At 33.9% G+C, this 22208-nt stretch overlaps 1 protein-coding gene across 12 annotated transcripts in view; it reads left to right on the forward strand.

Annotated features, from left to right (window-relative positions):
• The window catches only part of LOC6037623 (protein GDAP2 homolog), a 145264-nt gene that overhangs the window by 102908 nt on the left and 20148 nt on the right, over positions 1 to 22208 (forward strand). For 2 of the 12 annotated variants that reach the window (XM_038266452.1, XM_038266455.1), the window contains exon 2: positions 3241 to 3419. The exons of the other annotated variants lie outside the window; for them this stretch is intronic. In XM_038266452.1, the coding sequence (XP_038122380.1) occupies positions 3313 to 3419 (107 nt within the window). In that variant the 5' untranslated portion in view covers positions 3241 to 3312. The remainder of the gene's footprint in view (positions 1 to 3240; positions 3420 to 22208) is intronic. 12 annotated transcript variants of the gene reach the window in all.

Genomic DNA, 22208 nt, shown 5'->3' on the forward strand with positions numbered 1-22208 from the left:
AGTGTTTCAAGTTAAAAAGCGCTAGAAATTCGATTTTTTAGGTAAATTCAATGATTGTTTATTTATTCACAAGTTGAAGATAATTGTTCTGCGATAAGTTATTTGCCATGACAAACAAAATTTCTTCATGATTTTTTTTTCATTTTAACTTAATGGGCACTGAGATAAATTTAAAGCAATTTTAAGCATTGATTTAAAAAAAAAGACGGCATAAAAATTAGAAAGATTATATATTTTCCCAAAGTTGCATGATTTTTTACAAGCAGTCCTAGAACTTCTCAATAGACCATAGATCTACCCAGTGTAGCTCACTGAAGCTACCAGAAGGTGTTCCAACTTCATAGTTATTGATATAGGCAGCCATTGATCAGGTTGACCTTCATCTCTGAACTTCGTAGAGTTGTTAGATGTTCTAGAACTTCTCAACAGACCGTAGATCTACCATAAACTCACTGTAACCTCAGAAAAAAACCTACCTGATATTCCTAAATTCATAAAAAATATAAAGTTTTAAAAGTCTTTGAAAAATATAAACAAAATATTCTGGCACCACTGCAAACGAACTGTCAGCACACGAGCTCGAGACAAAATGAGAGGTAGAATTCTGCGTGAATTTGTTTATTTGCCTTCGATATTTTTTGGGAAAAAGATAACCACTAGAGTGTAACAAAAATGACTTTTTGGCGAGCATTCAGGGGTTTGTTCCGGTGGGCATACTGAGCCTAAATCCCAAATATGAGCTTGATTGGACGTAACAATTTTAAATGGGATTTAACCCGTAAAAAAAGATTTTTTCAAAAATGTCACTTTTTGAGGCATTTTGGCCACCAATGCGTTTACCAAAAACATCACTGGCGTGTAGGCCAGATCTTTGCGCATCTTTTGGTATATATAACATTGAAGTTTGGAGCATCCTGGAGCTCGGTACAGACCTTCAAAGTTTGTCATTTTTTCGAAAAATCGGCCCAGCAAAATCAAATGGCTTCTCGGGCGTCGCGAGGTGCGACGCATATCTTTTTTGCCGGGGCCGATTTTTCGAAAAAATGACAAACTTTGAAGGTCTGTACCGAGCTCCAGGATGCTCCAAACTTCAATGTTATATATACCAAAAGATGCGCAAAGATCTGGCCTACACGCCAGTGATGTTTTTGGTAAACGCATTGGTGGCCAAAATGCCTCAAAAAGTGACATTTTTGAAAAAATCTTTTTTTACGGGTTAAATCCCATTTAAAATTGTTACGTCCAATCAAGCTCATATTTGGGATTTAGGCTCAGTATGCCCACCGGAACAAACCCCTGAATGCCCGCCAAAAAGTCATTTTTGCTACATCCTAATAACCACTCAATTATTTTACTACTAAAGTATGACTTTATTTATTTCAAATTGCAGGTAGTTGTCTCGACTACAAACTTTCAAGCTTAGATTTTTCAAAAACGCTTTCATTTTTTATAAAAATTGGACGGAAATTAGACAATTTTCAAGGTGTTTTAGTACCTTTTACTAAAAAGATAACCACTCAGGCTAGACTTAACCAATCAAGCACATATTTAACCAGTAGATGCTTAAAAATGTTGGCTACAAAATGCCGGGTCGGTTTATTGAGAAAATGAATCGTTTTCGAGATATTTCAATTTTACTGAAAAAAAAACTCCCAGATGGTTCTCTTAGCCCTTAATTAATCCTCACACTCATTTTGACCATTATAGTTGCTGTTCTATACAATTTTGTTGAAAAAGATTAATCAGAAACAGGATCAGAATAATTTTCGGTAAATTTAAAATTTGTTGAAAACTTCGCGTTTCCCGGGAATTTTGTAACCCCGGGATTTTTTTTTTATCTGGATGAAACTTTGTCTATGCATTGCCTTTGTCAAATGAAGCCATTTCGTTTCATAAGTTTCTTCATACGAAGCTTCATACAATTTTGTGGACTGGTAACTTCGAAAATCGACCCAATAGTTTCAGAGTTATTGTGATTTAAAAAATGAGGATTAATTAAGAACCAGCAATTTATCAACAAAATCAAAAATTATTTTTTTTGGAAAATTTTCTGAGCTTTTTAAAAATGTTGTTTGCAGGGTTCCATCATATTGATTATTATTCAGAACAATTACCGAAATATTTTTCTAACTTCGAAACTGTTATTTAAAAATTTGATTTTACATCTTAAGATGATATTTAAAATTTAGTTTGTGCATGTTTATGATTTTTTTTCGAATGCAACTTTTTTTTCAAGAATTCACAATTCCGCTATCACATTTTCACTGTCCTTAACTCAAACGCAAAAGATGCCTTTTTTAGTCCGTTTAGACATATCAACATATTTTCATCACTGTTTAGATATTTTGAAAACTAATGGTTGCAAAACAACAGTACCTGTGTAAAATGCATTTTAAAACACTTTTTTTTTTCAAGTGTTGGAACTTAGGCTTATAGCTTTAATGTTTTTTGCCCTCCTTCCTCTCGGCTTTTGTTGAAACCCTAGTAAACCCCTGCAATATTTTTATTAAAATTTCTTTTACCAGATTCAAATCATTTTGACCTGGTAGCCCTGCCTTAAAAAATAAAAATTCAGCATAAACCTTGAACCAAAAATGAATATTGAGGTTGAAACATGCACTTCTCTATGCTGAACTGACCTGCTCAAAGAGCATAGTAAAGTTTTCAAAGTCTTATGAGTACACGATGATTATCAATAACTTCTACTTATGCTTAGAAAGAAGTTAGCAGACCAACATCAAATCATCCATACCATACCATACCACAACCTTTCGTTAGCTTCTATTTTGCTCAAAGAATTACTTCGGCGAAGACTGTCACTCATATTAGGGGAAGTGGAAAACTTTGACACAGACTTATATAGCAAAGTTTGGAAACTGTTTCTTATCACATATTAATAAATTGGAACATTTATGAAAATGGACCTTTCCTTACACACGTGTTACAGTGTTTCAAGCGTGAAACAGCCACACAAAGCATCGTTTGCTCACGTTAATTCAAGGTGTTCGAATGAGTAAACAAGAATTTTCCCGCTTACGATCGTTACGGTACGTTTCCAGGGGGGCTGGTGCACACGTGAATAAATGAAACCAATCGATTAGATTCTGTGTATGCGGGTGGAAAACAAATTAGAAGTCGTCGAGGAAGAAAGGAAACCCAAGTGAAACCGTGTGTTAAATGAGGCAAACAGTGTGCTGCAAACAGCAATTCAATTTATTTTTTATCCTGATTTTCGTTTAGAATACAGCGCAAAACAAAAGTGCAGCACAATAACTAAGTGTTAAGTGACAGTAAATAACTAACCCCTAAAATATGGCACAAATGGTGGCGATGGAATCGATCGATCTGAACGACACCACGGTCACGATTCCGGCGGAACTGCCCGAGGAGCAGATCCACATCGAGACGGCGGAGGAAAGGTGAATACTTTTTCAGCGATTTACTGACAGGCAGTATTTAAAAATACAATTCACTGTTAGAACGTGAAAAGTACTGTGGTTTGTTCTGCGCACGAGTTTGTTCTGTAAAATTTTCCGTCAAAAAATCACGGTAACAGAATTGTAATTTTATTATTATTTTGTATCTTAAGAATAGGGGCATCTACCCTTGAAGCCCATCATGATCGTAAATGCAAGGTCACATTCCCGTTCAATATTGTCCGTTGTTGCCAAATTGCGTCCGGATTTACGTCAGTCACACTCACAGCTCACATCAACCATGTGGGGACAAGAAATGATGATTGTTGGCCCATTGTTGTTGCCAGTGACAGTGGACAAGTACCACTTCTTCGCTGCTGCATTCCTCGTCCGAACTGTGTCCCGTTCAATGTCCAGCTCATTTCAAGTGGCTCATGTCCTTGTCGTTGCCGGGCAATATTTGAAGTCCTAATTGGACAACTTGACGGTTGGATCTAAGGATTTTGCCTTCCTCACTGAGGTAAGGCTATAATCCTGCTCTAAAAATGAACTTTCTATTAAAAGCTCCTAGACCCACCTTCATGTATACATATCTACTCAGAATCGAAAACTGAACAAATGTCTGTGTGTGTGTATGTGTGTGTGTATGTGTGTGTGTATGTGTGTGTGTATGTGTGTGTGTATGTGTGTGTGTATGTATGTATGTGACCAAAATTCTCACTGAGTTTTCTCAGCACTGGCTGAACCGATTTTGATCGAACCAGTTGCATTCGACTTGGTTTAGGGTCCCATACATCGCTATTGAATTGTTTGAATTTTCGATAAGTAGTTCAAAAGTTATGCATAAAAATGTGTTTTCACAAATATCCGGATCTCAATTATGTGCATGTAAACGATGTCCGGATCCATCATCCGACCCATCGTTGGTAAGGTAATTGAAAGGCCTTTCCAATGAGTACAAAACATTGAAGATCTGGCAACCCTGTCTCGAGTTATGACCACTTAAGTGATATTTATGTACTTTTTTGAAGCCGGATCTCACTTAAATGTATGTAAACTATGTCCGGATCCATCATCCGACCCATCGTTGGTTAGATAATTGAAAGGCCTTTCCAATGAGTCCAAAACATTGAAGATCTGGCAACCCTGTCTCGAGTTATGAGCACTTAAGTGATATTTATGTACTTTTTTGAAGCCGGATCTCACTTAAATGTATGTAAACTATGTCCGGATCTATCATCCGACCCATCGTTGGTTAGATGATTGAAAGGCCTTTCCAATGAGTCCAAAACATTGAAGATCTGGCAACCCTGTCTCGAGTTATGACCACTTAAGTGATATTTATGTACTTTTTTGAAGCCGGATCTCACTTAAATGTATGTAAACTATGTCCGGATCCGTCATCCGACCCATCGTTGATTAGATAATTGAAAGGCCTTTCCAATGAGTCCAATACATTGAAAATCTGGCAACCCTGTCTCGAGTTATGACCACTTAAGTGATATTTATGTACTTTTTTGAAGCCGGATCTCACTTAAATGTATGTAAACTATGTCCGGATCCATCATCAGACCCATCGTTGGTTAGGTAATTGAAAGGCCTTTCCAATGAGTCCAAAACATTGAAGATCTGGCAACCCTGTCTCGAGTTATGACCACATAAGTTATACATTGTGTTCTTTTTTCTGGATCTAAAAAAATGATGAAACCACTCATATACCCATTTTTGGTAAAAAGTGAGGAAGGCATCAACCACATAGGTGGATTAAGTTAGTTTTTTTTTTATTTGTTGGCAGTGTTGCCAGAAAATTTCCAATGAAATTCAAATATCAAATAGATTTTTGTTATTTATTTATGATAAATGAAATTTTATCAAATTAAACAAATCAGTGTTTCCACTAAATTGAGAAAAATCTTTATTTATAGAGCAGTATGTTTTTAAGATTTTTTCATGAAATTTTCATCAATTTACATTTTGTCAAACTGTTGGCAGTGTTGCCAGACAGTGATTCATGGCGGCGATCCTCTTGAAGTGTTGTGATAGTGGATCAAATATGGGCAACAACAAAACATTTCCCACTCGATTGAGCTGTTGTCGACTCAAACCAGACAGCGCGGTTAGAACGCAATTCGTTCCGCTCGAGTTGGGCGCCACGTTTCTGTTTATGTTTTCCAAGGTTTTCCTCAAATTTACGACGATTACTGGATTGACGCACTACTCGGAACCGATTAGTCTGAAGTTTTTTTACCCCCTCGCTATCAAACTTGGCGAATGCTCAATCAATCTCACCGCAATCAACACAAAGACGCAGACCCTTGGCGAGCAACTTTCCCTAGTTGGCGATTGCGGAATCTGCGCTCTCTTTCCTAATCTGGACCTGCCCAGAGTCATTAGAGCCGTTTTTCGCCCGAATCGAACCGGTAAAAGTGTCAACTAATTGAATTGATATGGGGATCGAAATTGCGTCTCAGCTGGAACTGAGGATCTTGGAAGAAGGAAGTTAAATCGAAAACGACTTCAAGAATTTATGATTTTATCTAAAGTAAACATGTATAACCATTTCTTAAACATGATTTTTCTTACAAAATTATTCAAATTCCAACTCTTTTAAAGTTCTCTAGTACTTATAACAAACTGGCTCACCGAAGTGGATCGAATCCATTTGTTCCAACGTGGACCACCCAAAGCATGGCAAATTTGGAATTCTGCTCGAGTCCTTGCTCTGCTCGGGCTGCTCGCATAAAGTGGACAACCGGCCAAATGGGCCACCAGACAAAATTGATTACGGTTGGGCTATTTTTAGTCCATACTCGCCCCAAGTGCTGCCCCAAAGTGGACTCCGGAAAATGACGACGCTGGGAAAAAAAGGGAAAAATTATCGATAATTTGAATCCTCATTTTGTTGGCATTAGGAGGCGCACACGGTTGATTCTGTGAGAATCACGTCGAAAGAATAATTTAATTTTTGAGATGCAATTTTGTGGATATTGGATCGATCCCAACCAACAACTACTATTGTTATTGTTGATGAAAAGATTAAAATCAAATTGTAAAATGAATTCATCACAACAATTACAAATCAACAACTTATCACATCAAATTTTTCTTAATATACGCTTCATGGGTGACATTTAGCTCATGAGATGGCTCATTAATGCGCTGACGCAAATCGGTAAACGCTAGTCATGAGAATTGTTACGTTCGTCCAAACTGGTTGTAGAAACGGAGAAACTTTCCACGAATTCTCGTAAACCTCCTGGCAGTAAACATCTACTTATTCCCGATGCTGTTAATTTGATTCTTGAATAAATTTGTCTTAAACCTCATTGTAATGGTCAATAAGTTTGATATTCCATTCTGTTTTAACTTTTTTTCACAGAAAAAAAATAAAAGTTAAAGACAAAATTAAAAGTTTTAAAGTTTAATTTTTAATCAATTTTTAAACAGAAGCTGTATTCAAGGTCATAAAAAAATGTATCAGTGTAACATCAACCTCCATTTATAGCCACAATTTATGTCTAAAAAAGAATATTGTAAAACTTTAGGTGAAGTGACATATTATCTGAGTCATATTCGACTTTAATCAAAATCAATAAAAACATTTTAATAAGGCCGTTGCAAATATTTTTCAAAGTTTATGTCACCAACCCCCCCTCCACCCCTTCAAAATTGGTCTGAAAAATCTGGGAGCAAATAAAATATTTTTTCAGAAAACCAAAAAAGTCTAATCAACTGAAAACAATTTAAAATGCATTTTCTGCATTGATAACCATATTTAGCATGTTTGGGCTTGTTCAAGAATGTTTTGAATTTTTATGAATCCAATGTATAGCACCGCAATAATTTTATCTTTCTTAAAAAATAAAAGTTTTGTCAATATTATCATATTTTGTAAACTAATGATGGCAAAACAACTGGACAGGTGTATAATGCATTTTAAAACACTTTTTCCACTTAAATGTTGAAACCATGACCCGTAATTTCACATTTTAGCCTGTTTCATCATCCTAAATACGTCGTAAAATCAGAAATAAACTGGTTATGAAAAAGCTCGTTTATCCGTAAGAAAAGTCATGCCTGTGTTTGAACAGTCTAAGCTCGTCCATTTTCCCAGGTTTTGAATATCCCGGGAAACGGGAAAAACATATTTTAAATCCCGGGAATTCCCGGAATCCCGGGAAATTTTTGAAGCAAAATCTATGTTTTTGTAATATCGTATATGTTTTCAAGCTTAAAATTATAAAATTAGCTCAATAATAATAAAAATAATTGGTGACAATGTACACTTCAATCTAAATAAGGATGACAGTTTTTAAATCACTTGAATGAAATTAAAAATGACTTTTTAAGGATTAAAAAAAACTACAAATTTCAATTTCAATGTGATTCAAATTAAATAAGTATTTTAAAAGCTTGAAAAATTTCTTCAAAAATGTCTACATAAACGAGAAGCGACAACAAAACCAGAGATTTATTTTTTTAAAAAAAGGTCCTATAAGCTATTGAGCAATTCTCTACGAAATCGGTCTTTTTTCTTAAATTTTAATTTTTTATTTTTTAATCCGACTGAAACTTTTTTGGTGCCTTCGGTATGCCCTAAGAAGCCATTTTGCATCATTAGTTTGCCCATATAATTTTCCATACAAATTTGGCAGCTGGCCATACAAAAATGATGCATGAAAATTCAAAAATCTGTTTCTTTTGAAGGAATTTTTTGATCGATTTGGTATCTTCGGCAAAGTTGTAGGTATGGATACGGACTACACTGGAAAAAAATGATACACGGTAAAAAAAAATTGGTGATTTTTTTATTCAACTTTTTATCACTAAAAGCTGATTTGCAAAAAAACACTATTTTTAATTTTTTTTATTTTTTGATATGGGTAATTCTCTACCAACTCACACAGCAGTTGCCCCGACCCCTCTTCGATTTGCGTGAAACTTTGTCCTAAGGGGTAACTTTTGTCCCTGATCACGAATCCGAGGTCCGTTTTTGATATCTCGTGACGGAGGGCGGTACGACCCCTTCCATTTTTGAACATGTGAAAAAGAGGTGTTTTTCAATAATTTGCAGCCTGAAACGGTGATGAGATAGAAATTTGGTGTCAAAGGGACTTTTGTGTAAAATTAGACGCCCGATTTGATGACGTACTCAGAATTCCAAATAAACGTATTTTTCATCGAAAAAAACACTAAAAAAGTTTTAAAAATTCTCCCATTTTCCGTTACTTGACTGTAAAAATGTTTGGAACATGTCATTTTATGGGAAATTTAATGTACTTTTCGAATCTACATTGACCCAGAAGGGTCATTTTTTTCATTTAGAACAAAATTTTTCATTTTAAAATTTCGTGTTTTTTCTAACTTTGCAGGGTTATTTTTTAGAGTGTAACAATGTTCTACAAAGTTGTAGAGCAGACAATTACAAAAATTTTGATATATAGACATAAGGGGTTTGCTCATAAACATCACGAGTTATCGCGATTTTACGAAAAAAAGTTTTGAAAAAGTTACTTTTTGCGTTTCTCTTTGTTTCGTCGTCCGTGTCTGTCGCGGGTGACCATGAATGGCCATGATCGATGACGACCAACTTTTTCAAAACTTTTTTTTCGTAAAATCGCGATAACTCGTGATGTTTATGAGCAAACCCCTTATGTCTATATATCAAAATTTTTGTAATTGTCTGCTCTACAACTTTGTAGAACATTGTTACACTCTAAAAAATAACCCTGCAAAGTTAGAAAAAACACGAAATTTTAAAATGAAAAATTTTGTTCTAAATGAAAAAATGACCCTTCTGGGACAATGTAGATTCAAAAGTACATTAAATTTCCCATAAAATGACATGTTCCAAAATTTTACAGTCAAGTAACGGAAAATGGGAGAAAAACTTTTTTAGTGTTTTTTTCGATAAAAAACACGTTTATTCGGAATTCTGAGTACGCCATCAAATCGGGCGTCTAATTTTACACAAAAGTCCCTTTGACACCAAATTTCTATCTCATCACCGTTTCAGGCTGCAAATTATTGAAAAACACCTCTTTTTTTCGCATGTTCAAAAATGGGAGGGGTCGTACCGCCCCTCCGTCACGAGATATCAAAAAACGGACCTCGGATTCGTGATCAGGGACAAAAGTTACCTCTTAGGACAAAGTTTCACGCAAATCGAAGAGGGGTCGGGGCAACTTTTCCCGATTTCGTGTGAGTTGGTAGAGAATTACCCATATGTTTTAGAGGACATAAAATGCCAACTTTTCAGAAATTTCCAGGTTGTGCAAAAAATCATTGACCGAGTTATGAATTTTTTAATCAATACTGATTTTTTCAAAAAATCGAAATTTTGGTCGTAAAATTTTTCAACTTCATTTTTCGATGTAAAATCAAATTTGCAATCAAAAAGTACTTTAATGAAATTTTGATAAAGTGCACCGTTTTCAAGATAAATCCATTTTTAGGCAACTTTTATGAAAATTATCGGAAAATTTCACAAATGTTTCATATTTTAACATTGCAAATCGGACCATTAGTTCTGAGATATCGACAATTAAAAATGGTGGGCTGTTTGGGTGAGACTTAGAAAACATCAATTTTCCTGTTTTTAAACCTTTGCATAGCAATATCTCAGCAACTAAAAGTCGTATCAACAAAGTCCGAAGAAGCAAAATATAGAGAATTTTCTCAGCTCTTCAAAAATATTTTTTTCAAGAGTGGGCAAACATGTGCACTAATTTAAAAAAAAGAAAAACTTCGACTATTTTCAAAAAAGTCACCTAAATATGGATTTAACTTGAAAACGGTGCACTTTATCAAAAATTCACTAAAGTACTTTTTGATTGCAAATTTGATTTTACATCGAAAAATGAAGTTAAAAAATTTTTACGACCAAAATTTCGATTTTTTGAAGAAATCAGTATTGATTAAAAAAATTATAACTCGGTCAATGATTTTTTGCACAACCTGGAAATTTCTGGAAAGTTAGCATTTTATGTCCTCTAAAACATATCAAAAAATAAAAAAAATTAAAAATAGTGTTTTTTGCAAATCAATTTTTAATGATAAAAAGTTAAATAAAAAAATCACCAATTTTTTTTAACGTGTATCATTTTTTTCCAGTGTAGTCCGTATCCATACCTACAACTTTGGCGAAGATACCAAATCGATCAAAAAATTCCTTCAAAAGATACAGATTTTTGAATTTTCATACATCATTTTTGTATGGACAGCTGCCAAATTTGTATGGAAAATTATATGGACAAACTAATCATGCAAAATGGCTTCTTTGGCCATACCGAAGGCACCAAAAAAAGTTTCAGTCGGATTGAAAAATACAAAAAAAGTCGAATGACCGAAATCTTAGAGAACTGCTCTCATGTTAAAAAAAAAGTTATGTTTTCATAAAATTATTTTTATTAAGACCTTTTCGGTACTGGGACCTGGTAAGGACCAAGTTGGATTTTGTAAATACATTTTTCTTAAAGCTAAGAGTAGTTACAGGGATTTAAAAAAAAAAATCTGTAGAAATAAAATGATACTAGTCAATGTAAAATTATAGATAAGTTTTGAATGTCTTATTTTATATAAAACAAATTTTACTAATTATCTTTCAGTTACTTCCGCCAACTGGGGAAAATCAGGACTACAGGCTGAAATGGTACAGAAGGGCAATAAATTTGGAAATCGGTGTTCTAATTGTTTTGATTCCGGTGTTTGATGAAAAATAATTTAAGATTATATCTTTTTCAAATTTCAAATCCTAAATTTATACCCAGTCTTTTAAAAAACATATAATTAAAAAGAAAATATTCAAAGCTCCAGGCTCTGTGACCAAAAATTCAAATCACATTCCTAGTAAGCCAAATTAAAGCTGATTTATGCCGAAGACAAATTTTAATGCTTCGGATAGATTATTTTGTATTCAAGTGTTCATCTATTTCTACAACCAAATCTGAATTTCCAGACCAAAATATTTTGATATTTTTTCCAATTTCGGGAATTCTTGGGACAAATTATGAAAATTCCCGGTATTTGGGAATTCCCGGTTTTGGAAAAATCCCGGGATTTTTATCCCGGGAATTCCCGGGATGGACGCACTAAACAGACTCCTACTTAGTAGATGTAATAAAAGTGGGATCATTCGAATATCACGTTACCCATTCTCTCTTTCCATCACTTAGATTATAACCTACAACTTTGCCAAAGACACCAAATCGATCAGGAAATGCCTTGTCAAGATTCACATTTTCGAATATTTACACTATTGAGTTTAATTCTTGGTTTGTTCATAAAATTGTTACAAGGTGACATTTTAGCGTTAAAAACCAAAAAAACCGACTTCAATAGCAAATCGCAGAATGTTGCGTCCGTCACGTTAGCCCTTGTTTACTTTGTGCAACTGTAATCATATACAAAATATTGCTATTAATGTTAATACTGCAATACATTAAATTCAAATACTTCAAACACGTGTGCGCTTTTCTAACAAGAAAAAACGCACATTTTCCGCTGATAATGGCACTTCCTGGGCCCTCTAATGATGAACATTACTGCCAGGACAGGACAGGAGCAAACCCAAACCAACCCAGGCAGGACCCGTGCCATTTTCGTGCCATCGCTACATTAAGGTAATGAAATGACACCTATTAGAGAGAGAGAGAGAGAGAGAGCGCACACGCGGAAAAGGAAGGCAAAATGTAACAAATAAAAAACACAACCAACCCAGGGAGTGGTTTGGGGCAGGTTCTACTTCGGTAAATTTATTGATTCTTGGCCAAGCCCCCCACCTGACCGCGGCGTGAATTTCACCCTCATAAATCTTGCAGAAATGTGCAGTTTCAGCAGAAAGAGAGAAAAAAAAGTTCACTTTACTTGATTAGTGGGTACGGCGCAACCGGTTTGACTCGGAAGAGAACTTGGAGCCGAAGCGTTTTCAAGATCAAAATTTAATTAGACAGTTCGGCGAAGGAGGAGGTTACTCCCCGCTGATAGAGTGCACCAGAAATGGGAAGAAGGTCCAAATGTCGGTCAACATCGTCGTCGTCGTCGTCGTCCTCCAAGTGTCAAGTGAATAATTTATCGGCCAACTGCCCGAAGGCCTTGTTGCTCACGGACTTTTCAGGACATGCCTCTTCGGCAAACAGCAGCGGCGGCAGTGATATAAGAGCATAACGTGAAGACTTCCATCATCGTCATGATTTTTCGTTCAAAGTTATAAATTTTGCGTTGCTTTCAATATTTTGACAAAATTCTTTCAACAAGTTGTTTAGAATAAAGCCCTACACATGCTGATTCCTTTTGGGAACGATTATCCCCTTTCCTGTAACCTAATGGAAATCGTCATTAATCAATGATTGCCAACTAGGACGTCAATGATTGTGCCACAAAATTATATAAATTTTTAAACGCATTTGATTTAGATCAAAAATTCTTTCAGTGCCTTGAAGAACTCAACACCCGGCACATGCTGATTCCTTTTGGAGCTGAAATTCTTTAAATTGAATTCGATACAGAATATTTCATGGTGATGATCAATTTTCTTCGAAAATGATCAACGGCTTCACCATAAAGACAAACACAAAAAAATATGATCGATCGATGGAAAGCACTTAAAGCGGGAGGTGGTGAGCACATGTTGTGGGCAAGCGGGAGGAAGGGTACCGGGCCATGTCCTGTAAAGTGCGCGACGACTGTCAATTGATGTGACGAAGGATATCCGCGGGAAAGTATCGCTGACTTTTATCCTGTGCTTTGATAAATGGATTTTCGATGTTCGGAGGTGGACTCCGGAGACAGCTGAAATATCATCACGTAAGCTGGTATAGTGTAGAGCTTTTCGACTTTGATGGCAAGATTTTTATCTCCCATGGGATGAGACCCAAATTTGCCGGACTGTTGGCGGGACTGGTAATTGACAATTAACCTCTCGATTTCCCGGTACGCATCAGAGTGGATTCCCATTTGGAGTAAGTCATTTTAAATGGGAAATTCTCACAATAGTCAGACAATAATGTGTGTCATTTTGTACTAAACAAAGAGTAAATAGTAAAACATATAAATAATTAAAATTGATTTATTTTTGATCTTTTTCCATTATCGTCTAAAGATAACGATAATGGTTATCGTCATGTTCGAGATTTCGATAATACTATCGGCGATAATCTTATCGCCGATAATGGAGGATAACTCATTTCTAAATCTTTCTAAAATCGACTTAATTCAACCTAATCGTGTTAAATTTTAAATGCTTTCACCAAAAAAAAAAATTTAAGTGAGTTTTACTGAATATTATTCACAAAATACCGTATTTTTTCGAAAATACTCAAATTTTCAAAATTTGCAATATTGGTATGAACGAAGCGAAATTGAGTATGCTTTTTCTCCTTTGCATGCTTCAAACAATCATTCAAATTTTGTATGCTTCATATAAAATTTTGCTGCGTTTGATACCCATACTTATTGCAAAAAAGAGAAATTTAAGTATTTTCACTAATATTTTGTGAAAATTTAAGTGATTTACATAAAAAAAATAATGCAGTAAAAATACATTCAAAATTTTGCTTCCATTGCGAATATTGATAATATGAGTATTTTCAAAAAATACAGTATTTTGTGGAAATTTTAGTGTTTCAACAAAAAACCTCTAATAAACTGAAAATACATATCAAATTTCGCTCGTCTGATACCCATATTGCAAATCATGAAAATTCGAGTATTTGCGAAAAATGCGGTATTTTGTGAAAATTTGAGTAAAGCCGAAACCCCCCCCCCCCTTTTTCAAAGTTGGCCTGAAATATCAGGGAGCAAAAAATTTTTTTTCGAAAAACTTAAAAATTTTAATGAAAATAAAGTTTAACCAACTGAAAACCAGTTAAAATGCATTTAAAAAAAATGCGTTAAAAATCATATTTAGCATGTTTGAACTCCTTTGAAAACATCTTAGATTTTTATGAAATACCAATGTACAGTCCCACAAAAAAAAAATGTTTGGTGAAAAAAAATCCGCCTATACCTCGATATTTTCAAAACTAATGATTGGAAAGCAACTGTACGCCTGTAAAAAAGCATTTTAAACACTTTTTTCATCCAAATGTAGAAACCTAGGCTAGTTATTACATTTTTTATATTTTTTATTTCATATTATTCATTTTTTTTTTTTCAAAATTCCGTTGTAAAAAAGTATTTACACCCTTGGGCACTATGCACATTTTGTGATGAAACATGTAAATAATTTAAAATTTTACAGAAACTTAGTACTACGTTTTGTTCAAAAACTCATGCCGAGCCGAACATTTTGCTACAAAAAGCTCATGGAAAGATGATTTCTAAAAAAGTTATGTAACAAATACTTCCGAAAAATTAACATAAATAAAGATATTTGTAGACAAATCACCATAAATCCAGACTCCCAACTCCGAATAGGAATCCTTGACTGATTAAAAAAATAATTTGGATTGAATATAAAGTTTACTAAATACATAGTATAAAAGTTTATATGACTCTGGAAAATTTATATGAAACTTATCTAAACTTAATTTTGCAAACTTTTAATTTATCTAAATGTCAATATAATTGCTTAATTAACATTTTGGAGTGGGTATAACAACTATTTTTGCTCACATTTTTATTTTTGTGATAGTATTTGTTATATAACTTTTTATAGAAATCTTTTCATGAGCTTTTTGTAGCAGAATGTTCGGCATGAGTTTCTGGACAAAACGTAGTACTAGGTTGCTGTAAAATTGTAAATTGTTTATATGTTTCATCACAAAATGTGCATAGTGCCCAAGTGGTGTAAATACTTTTTTTACATACTGTACAGCAGCGCAAAATATTTTTTTGCAATTCCGTCGTGAAACTACTTACTTTTCCTGTCATTTTTGAACGACGAAATAGCCTACTTTTCTGTACCAAAAATAACAGAATCGAATAGCAACACTTTTCAAAATAAATGCTAAAAATTTCTAGTTGAACTTTTCAGCACTTGTTTCGAAAAGTAACACTTTTCAACATTTTTTTGATTTAAACGATTTATTGACAAAATACATGAAAATTTTACATAAAATTTCACTCAGTGTGTGTTTTTTGGAATTGCAAAAAATGTTGTATGGAACTCGTTGCAAAACTTGATTTTTTTCAGCTTTCTCCGTATTTATCCAACTCGGTGAACTTCGTTGGATAAATGCACGACTCGTGCTGAAAAAATCCTCTTTTTGCAACTTGTTGCATAAACTACTATTTTTGGCGGAAAAATCGTTAAAACTAAGATATTTAGAAAACTAATGATTGCACATGCCACGTAATTAAAATGTTTATACTTTTTTACAGTTACAGTTATGCTACTACCAATATTATGAAAATATCAAAAAAATCATGTTTTTTTCCTTAAAATTTTATGCCTTTAAAATTAGCATAATGCCCTAAATGTGTCCAATTCGCCGCCGTCGTGTTAACTTGTCGTACGTGCATTTTGGGCTAAATTGAGTTAGGAAGGCCATTTTGTGCAGCCCACAATGCCTCATCTTTAGACCTTCACAGATCCCTAGAATTCGATTCAAATCCTGAGATAGTCGATGAAAACACTTTTCATATGAAAGAAGTTTCAATCTTGTCGTACAATCTTCCCACAGCCTGAAAAATGATGTAAGTGCGACCTTTGGCCAAAGTGATTTCAGGTCAGAACGCGTTTGACGCTCGTTCAAGTTAGACTACCATAAACATTTGTAATTATAACTCGGGACTACAGCAACCAACATCTCTGAACGTCGAAATGGTGGGTGTGACAAGATGGCACGACGACGTCGAAATGATGAGTAAGTCCACGGAGAAAAAAAACATGTTTCCGAATCCGAAATATGTTAGTTTTTCAGCTGAAGTGCTAAAATAGACTTATCAGCTCTGTTTTTTTTACAAGAATAGGAAGTAATTTTAAAACGGTATTGCGAATAAAAACTATTCGAAAGATCCTGCTATTCAACGTTAATCAACATTTCCATTGAATCGTATGTTGTTATTGCCTTCCCTTCGCAAAGAATCCTTTCCTAAAGCTTTCTCTCTGTGGGCAATCCATAAGGCACAAGGCCACCCTCGGCCACACACTTGTGTCAAGGCCACGTGTTCTGGAGGACCGACCGACGTGACTTCCACTAATGGTAATGGCTTCGCAAAGGTACCCGGCCACCGGGGTGCTCAGGTGTGGAGTAGAATAAACTTGCAACATTATTGTTGTTGACGGATGTATTGTGGAATATTCGTTTATTACGTACAAAGAATTTTGATAGAGAAGGCGTGGAAAGATTAATCCTCACAAATTTGATTCAAACAAAAATAAAACGAAAGTAAAATAAAAATTTTACATTTGGTAATTCACGAACGCTCCAACTGTTGTGCATGCAGAAGACGATGCCTCAATCAATGTCCTCAGCATTGAACATTTGTAGACATTGGTGCGATCGCGTGATAAAATCGAAATCTTTTGCGGTGTGCAACTTTACAGAGCTTCTGAATGTTTACAAGAAATTGTTGCCGTATAAACAATCACAATAACCGTAAGGAAATTGCGCCGCCCAGAATATCAATCACGAACGAGGGGGCAAAAATGATGCACTAGTTCATGACTGAATTGAAGGTGATTGATGGTTGAATCATTCACAAGCACACACAGTTGTTGGGTTTCTCTGTTTTTGTTGTCGTTTTTATTTTGCACCCCCCAAACCAGTTATATTAGCACTTCTATTTGTTCCGGTGACTGAACAGCGTAAAAGTGCGGTTCGTGTTTTGATAATGGTCAGTGGAGTTTTTCGGTCAAGCAGGTATGACAACTTTGACGCAATTTGTTGTGATAGAAATGAATCTGAGCTGAACTGTATGGGGTAGTTTAATTTTAAATTTTGATACTTAATAAATTGCCCACACACATTTTTATTCACGCAGAATAGCACAGAAGTAAATCCCTTGAATGTCTATGTTGAATTTGAACGACTCCTATTTTGATTAATTCTAAAATTGTTTGCAAACATCATTTTATCATTACAATTTTGTTTTTGAATTTTGGTATTGCTGTTTTGACTCAAAATATGACAGAAATTTAACACCCTTTTTAAATTTTCAAATCATTCTTCCAAAGCATTACTTCTGTTCAAAGACCCTCCTAGCTATACACAGATCAAAGTTTATACAGTCATTTTTCATCATTCTCAGCCCTTTTCCAAAAGCAAGAGGTGGGGACCGTTCATAACTAATGAAACATTTCGCGAAACGCCCCGGGAGTGTCGTTTAACGAATGAGAGCAAGAATGGCAAAAACTTGCCGCCAACCTGGAAAAGGAGATTCTTTTAATGGCTCCCCATTACCCCCTTCCTTCCCAGTGAGGGGTGGGAAAGCTCCCGGTCTGTCTGAAAAGTCATAAAAAGCCATAAAAAACAATAATAAGCACTTTGCACTACGCTAATTTGACGAATGCAAAAGCTGGGCGAATAGTTCTGGGTGTTGCCTCAGGGGAAGGTGGTACTAATTAAAAGTGATGGTTATTTGTTCTGCTTCAATCGGAGCTGAGTCGCTTTTATGTTTGTGAAGCTTTTTTTAACAACATGAAATTGTTTTTTGTTTTTTTTTTTACTTTTTAAACTATAAAAGAAGATAAATTTCAGAGAACTCTAAAATAATTCATTTTCAAATATTTTAATTTGCCAAATTTCATCTGATGACAAGATCTTCTCAGAATTTGAAAGCCTTTACTAAAAACAAGTTTGTTTTTTAAACGTGCTAAGATAAGATAAGAATGTTCTCAACAATTTACAAAAAATATAGTTTTTTCGAAAATAATAAATAATATAAATATTAAAACAACAAGCCATAGTTTCAACACTTGCATGGAAAAAGTGTGTTTAAAATGCATTTTACACTAGTTCAGTTGATTTGCAATTATTAGTTTTCAAAAATGTAAGATTTGACGAAAACCAAATTTTTAGCTAAAAACAAAACTTTGTGCGGTACTAAACATCGATAGTTTTATAAAAATCAATAGATTTTTGATTAAACTCAAACATGCTAAAGTGATTTTAAACGCAGGGGAAAACATTTTAAATTGATTACAGCTGAATGCACTTAAATTTTCATCGAAATTTTGAAGTGTTTAAAAAAATAGTTTTGCCCCCTGATTTGGCCAACTTTGAAGGGGGAGACAAAAACTTTTAAATTAAATGTGTACCAGCCTAAAGATATAAAATGAAGTGCAATTTTGTTCAATATTTTCCTTGGTTTGAACTCAATATTTCAAATACAGTCATGCCACGGTTTAGCAACGCATATGAGGGATGCAAAACTCGAGGCGTGAATAACTGAATCACAGAGCTTATAAGATTTTGGCTATATGGGAGACATTGGCTATAAGGCCGATGCAAATATTTAAAAAAGTTTTTGTCCCTCGGCCCTGGCCGAGGTCAAGGGGGTAAAAATAAAAAAAAATATAAAAATTTAAATAACAAGCCAGAGTCTTCACATTAAAATGAAAAAGTGTTTTAAAATGCATTTTACACTAGTTCAGTTGTTTTGCAATCATTAGTTTTCAAAATCTAAGATCTGACAAAAACAAAAATTGTATCGGAAAAAAGGATTTTGCATCGAAAATTTTCAAAAAATCTTTTAATAAACCTTTTTAATAAACCCAAACATGCAAGATTTTAAACGCAGGAGAATGTATTTTAATTTGATTTCAGCTGGTTGCACTTGAATTTTCATTGAAATTTTGAAGTTTATTGTAAAAATATTTTTTTGCCCCCTGATTTTTCGGGCCAATTTTGAAGGGAGGGGTGACAAAAACTTTTAAAAATATTTGTACCAGCCTAATCGAATCAAAATCATGCAAACATAAAAAAATATAGTGTTTTGGAATCGGGAAGATGGCAGCTTTCCATTGCAATTACAGTTTTTTTTTTCACAAAGAGTCGTATTTTTCCTGTTTGTTGAAAATGCAATTTGTTGCTATAAAAAAACCTCAAAATATTTGTTATCACAATGTGGGTATCAAATGATCGGGATTTACATGCATTTAAATGTATAACATTTTTACTGAAAAAAATTATACTGAAAACACTACGTATTTTTGAAAAAATACTCAAAATTTTAGTTTTTTGCATTGTAATGATTGGGATTTTGTTAATTCAATTCGAAAATAATAACAACATTTAATTTTTTTTTTGAAATTTTCAGAAAACTACGTATTTTTGAAAAAACCACCTAGAAATTTCAGGTTTTTGCAATATGTTTATCAAATAATCGGGATTTTTTCATACATTTGGAATGTAACAACAATTTTTTTTTAAAATACTCAAAATTTTCACAAAACTACGTCTTTTCCAAAATATACTCAAAATTTCAGTTTTTAACAATATGGGTATCACATGATCGGATTTTTTTTTTCATATATTTCGAATGTAATAACAACTTTTTTTTTGAAAATTCTCAAAATGCTCACAAAACTACGTATCTTCGAATAAACACTCAATATTTCAGTTGGGTGACAAATGATCGGATTTTTTTAAAAACATTTCGAATGTAATACATTTTGAAACCTTGAAATTTATTTTTAAAGTATTTTTAAAGAAAATACCTAGTTTTGTGCAAATTTTGAGTATTTTCAAAAAAATGTTATATTTCGAAATTTATTAAAATATCTCGATCATTTGATACACTTATGGTGAAAAAACTGAAACTTTGAGTATACTTTCAAAAATACGTAGTTTTGTGACATTTTCAAAAAGTGTCGATTTTACATTCGAAAAGTTTAAAAAAATGCCAATCATTTAATCTCTTATTGTGAAAAAATTAAATTTCGAGTTTTTTTTTCAAATATACGTAGTTTTGGGAATTTTTTTAGTATTTTCAAAAAAATGTGCTGTAACTTTCGAAATGTATGAAAAAATCCTGATTGTTTGATACCCATATTGTAAAAAAGTAAAATTTTGAGTACTTTTTTTTAAATACGTAGTTTTGTGAAATTGTTTATTATTTTCAAAAAAAATATATTGCATTTGAAACTCATCAAAAATCCCGATCATTTGATACTCGTATTGCAATAACAATAATTATGAGTATTTTTTCGGAAAAAATATTTTTTTTTTCTGATTAGATAAGATTAAATCAAAAAACATTGCATTTTCAAAAAACAGGAAACAAACGTTTTTATGTGAAAATTTTCATGTAATTATAAGTGCAATCGATAGCTGACAACAACTCTATTAAAACACTATAATTTTTAGATGTTAGTATGATTTTTCATACGATTATAGCCAATGTTTCCCATATAGGCAAAATCCCATAAGCCCTGTGCTTCGGTTAAGCAATGGACCGTACTTAACCAAGGCAGCTGAACGAATCAAAACTGGGGAAGTGCAAAACCGAGGCGTTCAAAACCGATTGACGTGATTGAAATTTTGTTAAAATTTGAATATTTATTGCTCAAAAAATCATACCTGGTACATTTTTTTTTATGAAATTTGAAGTTGATTGATACCCATGTTGGCTATTATGAAAATTATAGTGTTTAAACATTACGGTGTTTTGTGAAAATTTCAGTACTTTTAATGTGGGAACTTTAAGCTAGTGAAAATGTACACAAAATGTAGCGTCATTTGATGTCATGATAAAACATTATTCAAAAACCGGGGTACTTTTTGTAAGCTTTAATGTTCCAATTTAAAAAAAAAGTTGACTTAAAGCTTTGAATATCTGAGAAGACTTTTTTTGAATAAGTTCCTTCAAAGAGGTTAGAATTATTATAGTTTGATGGTAGTATGGTCCTGACTTTATTTTCAGAAGTTTTTTTTTTTTTCAAAGGTCCAATAAAACAAATTCAGTTTCTGTTTTTGGCTGTTTCTAAAACCGTCTTGAGTAAGGAGTACTTTAAAACATCCAAAAGCATAAAAGATACCGTTTTTAAAAAAAATAACACAGACTTAATCAGTTAATTCAGTGGTAATTCTAATATCTAATCTAATCTAATCTAACCCTAGCGCAGCCAGTCTTTCGAGGGCATCCTGGAAAATGCCTTAGGTTGATTAACGCCTAGCATCCTCTTGTCATTATTAACAATTGCAGTGCCCCAATGCAATAAATTGCTTTGAAACATCACAAACGTTAAAGCGGCCAGGCCAACTGCGTAAAGTTTAGCGCAAAGATGATTCTTTGAATTGGATTGAGTTTGAACACGAATGTTCAAACAACAACACATTTCTGAATCGACAGGGGAGGAAGAAACGTGGGGATCCCCCGCTCACGTTCCTGTTTGTAGAAGCAATAAATCGTTGGGAGCCACCAGCTAAGAAGTTTTGGTGCTCCGGGACCCCGAGGGTGGGACACTGTATTTGTTGAAGGTTACGTGCTACCGGAAAACCAGGTTGTGATCTTATGCGTAGAATAAGAATTCAAGTCTTGCTTCAAGTGCATTCAGAAGATAATTTTATTAAATTAATCCTAATCCTATCAACAATCTTTTACATGTTCCGTTATCGTTACATACCATAATTCACATTTTACTTAATATTACTATTTACATGTATGTGTCACTTACACCACTTCTTCAAATACTACTTAATTGTAGTTTGCCATAAAGCTCTATTAGCTTACTATAAATTCAGTATACTGTGTCTACTAAGCTCGCGAGTAACCTAGAGCGGTTCTCGGAATTCTATTACTAGCTGGGGTGGTTCCAATGTTGAAAAGTTTGTATATTTCAACAGTATTTCCACAAATGCCCTGGACACTATTTGCCGTGGTTATAGCGCCTCAACTCGCTCATAA

This window comes from Culex quinquefasciatus, chromosome 3 (assembly GCF_015732765.1).
Source record: "Culex quinquefasciatus strain JHB chromosome 3, VPISU_Cqui_1.0_pri_paternal, whole genome shotgun sequence".
NCBI lineage: Eukaryota > Metazoa > Arthropoda > Insecta > Diptera > Culicidae > Culex > Culex quinquefasciatus.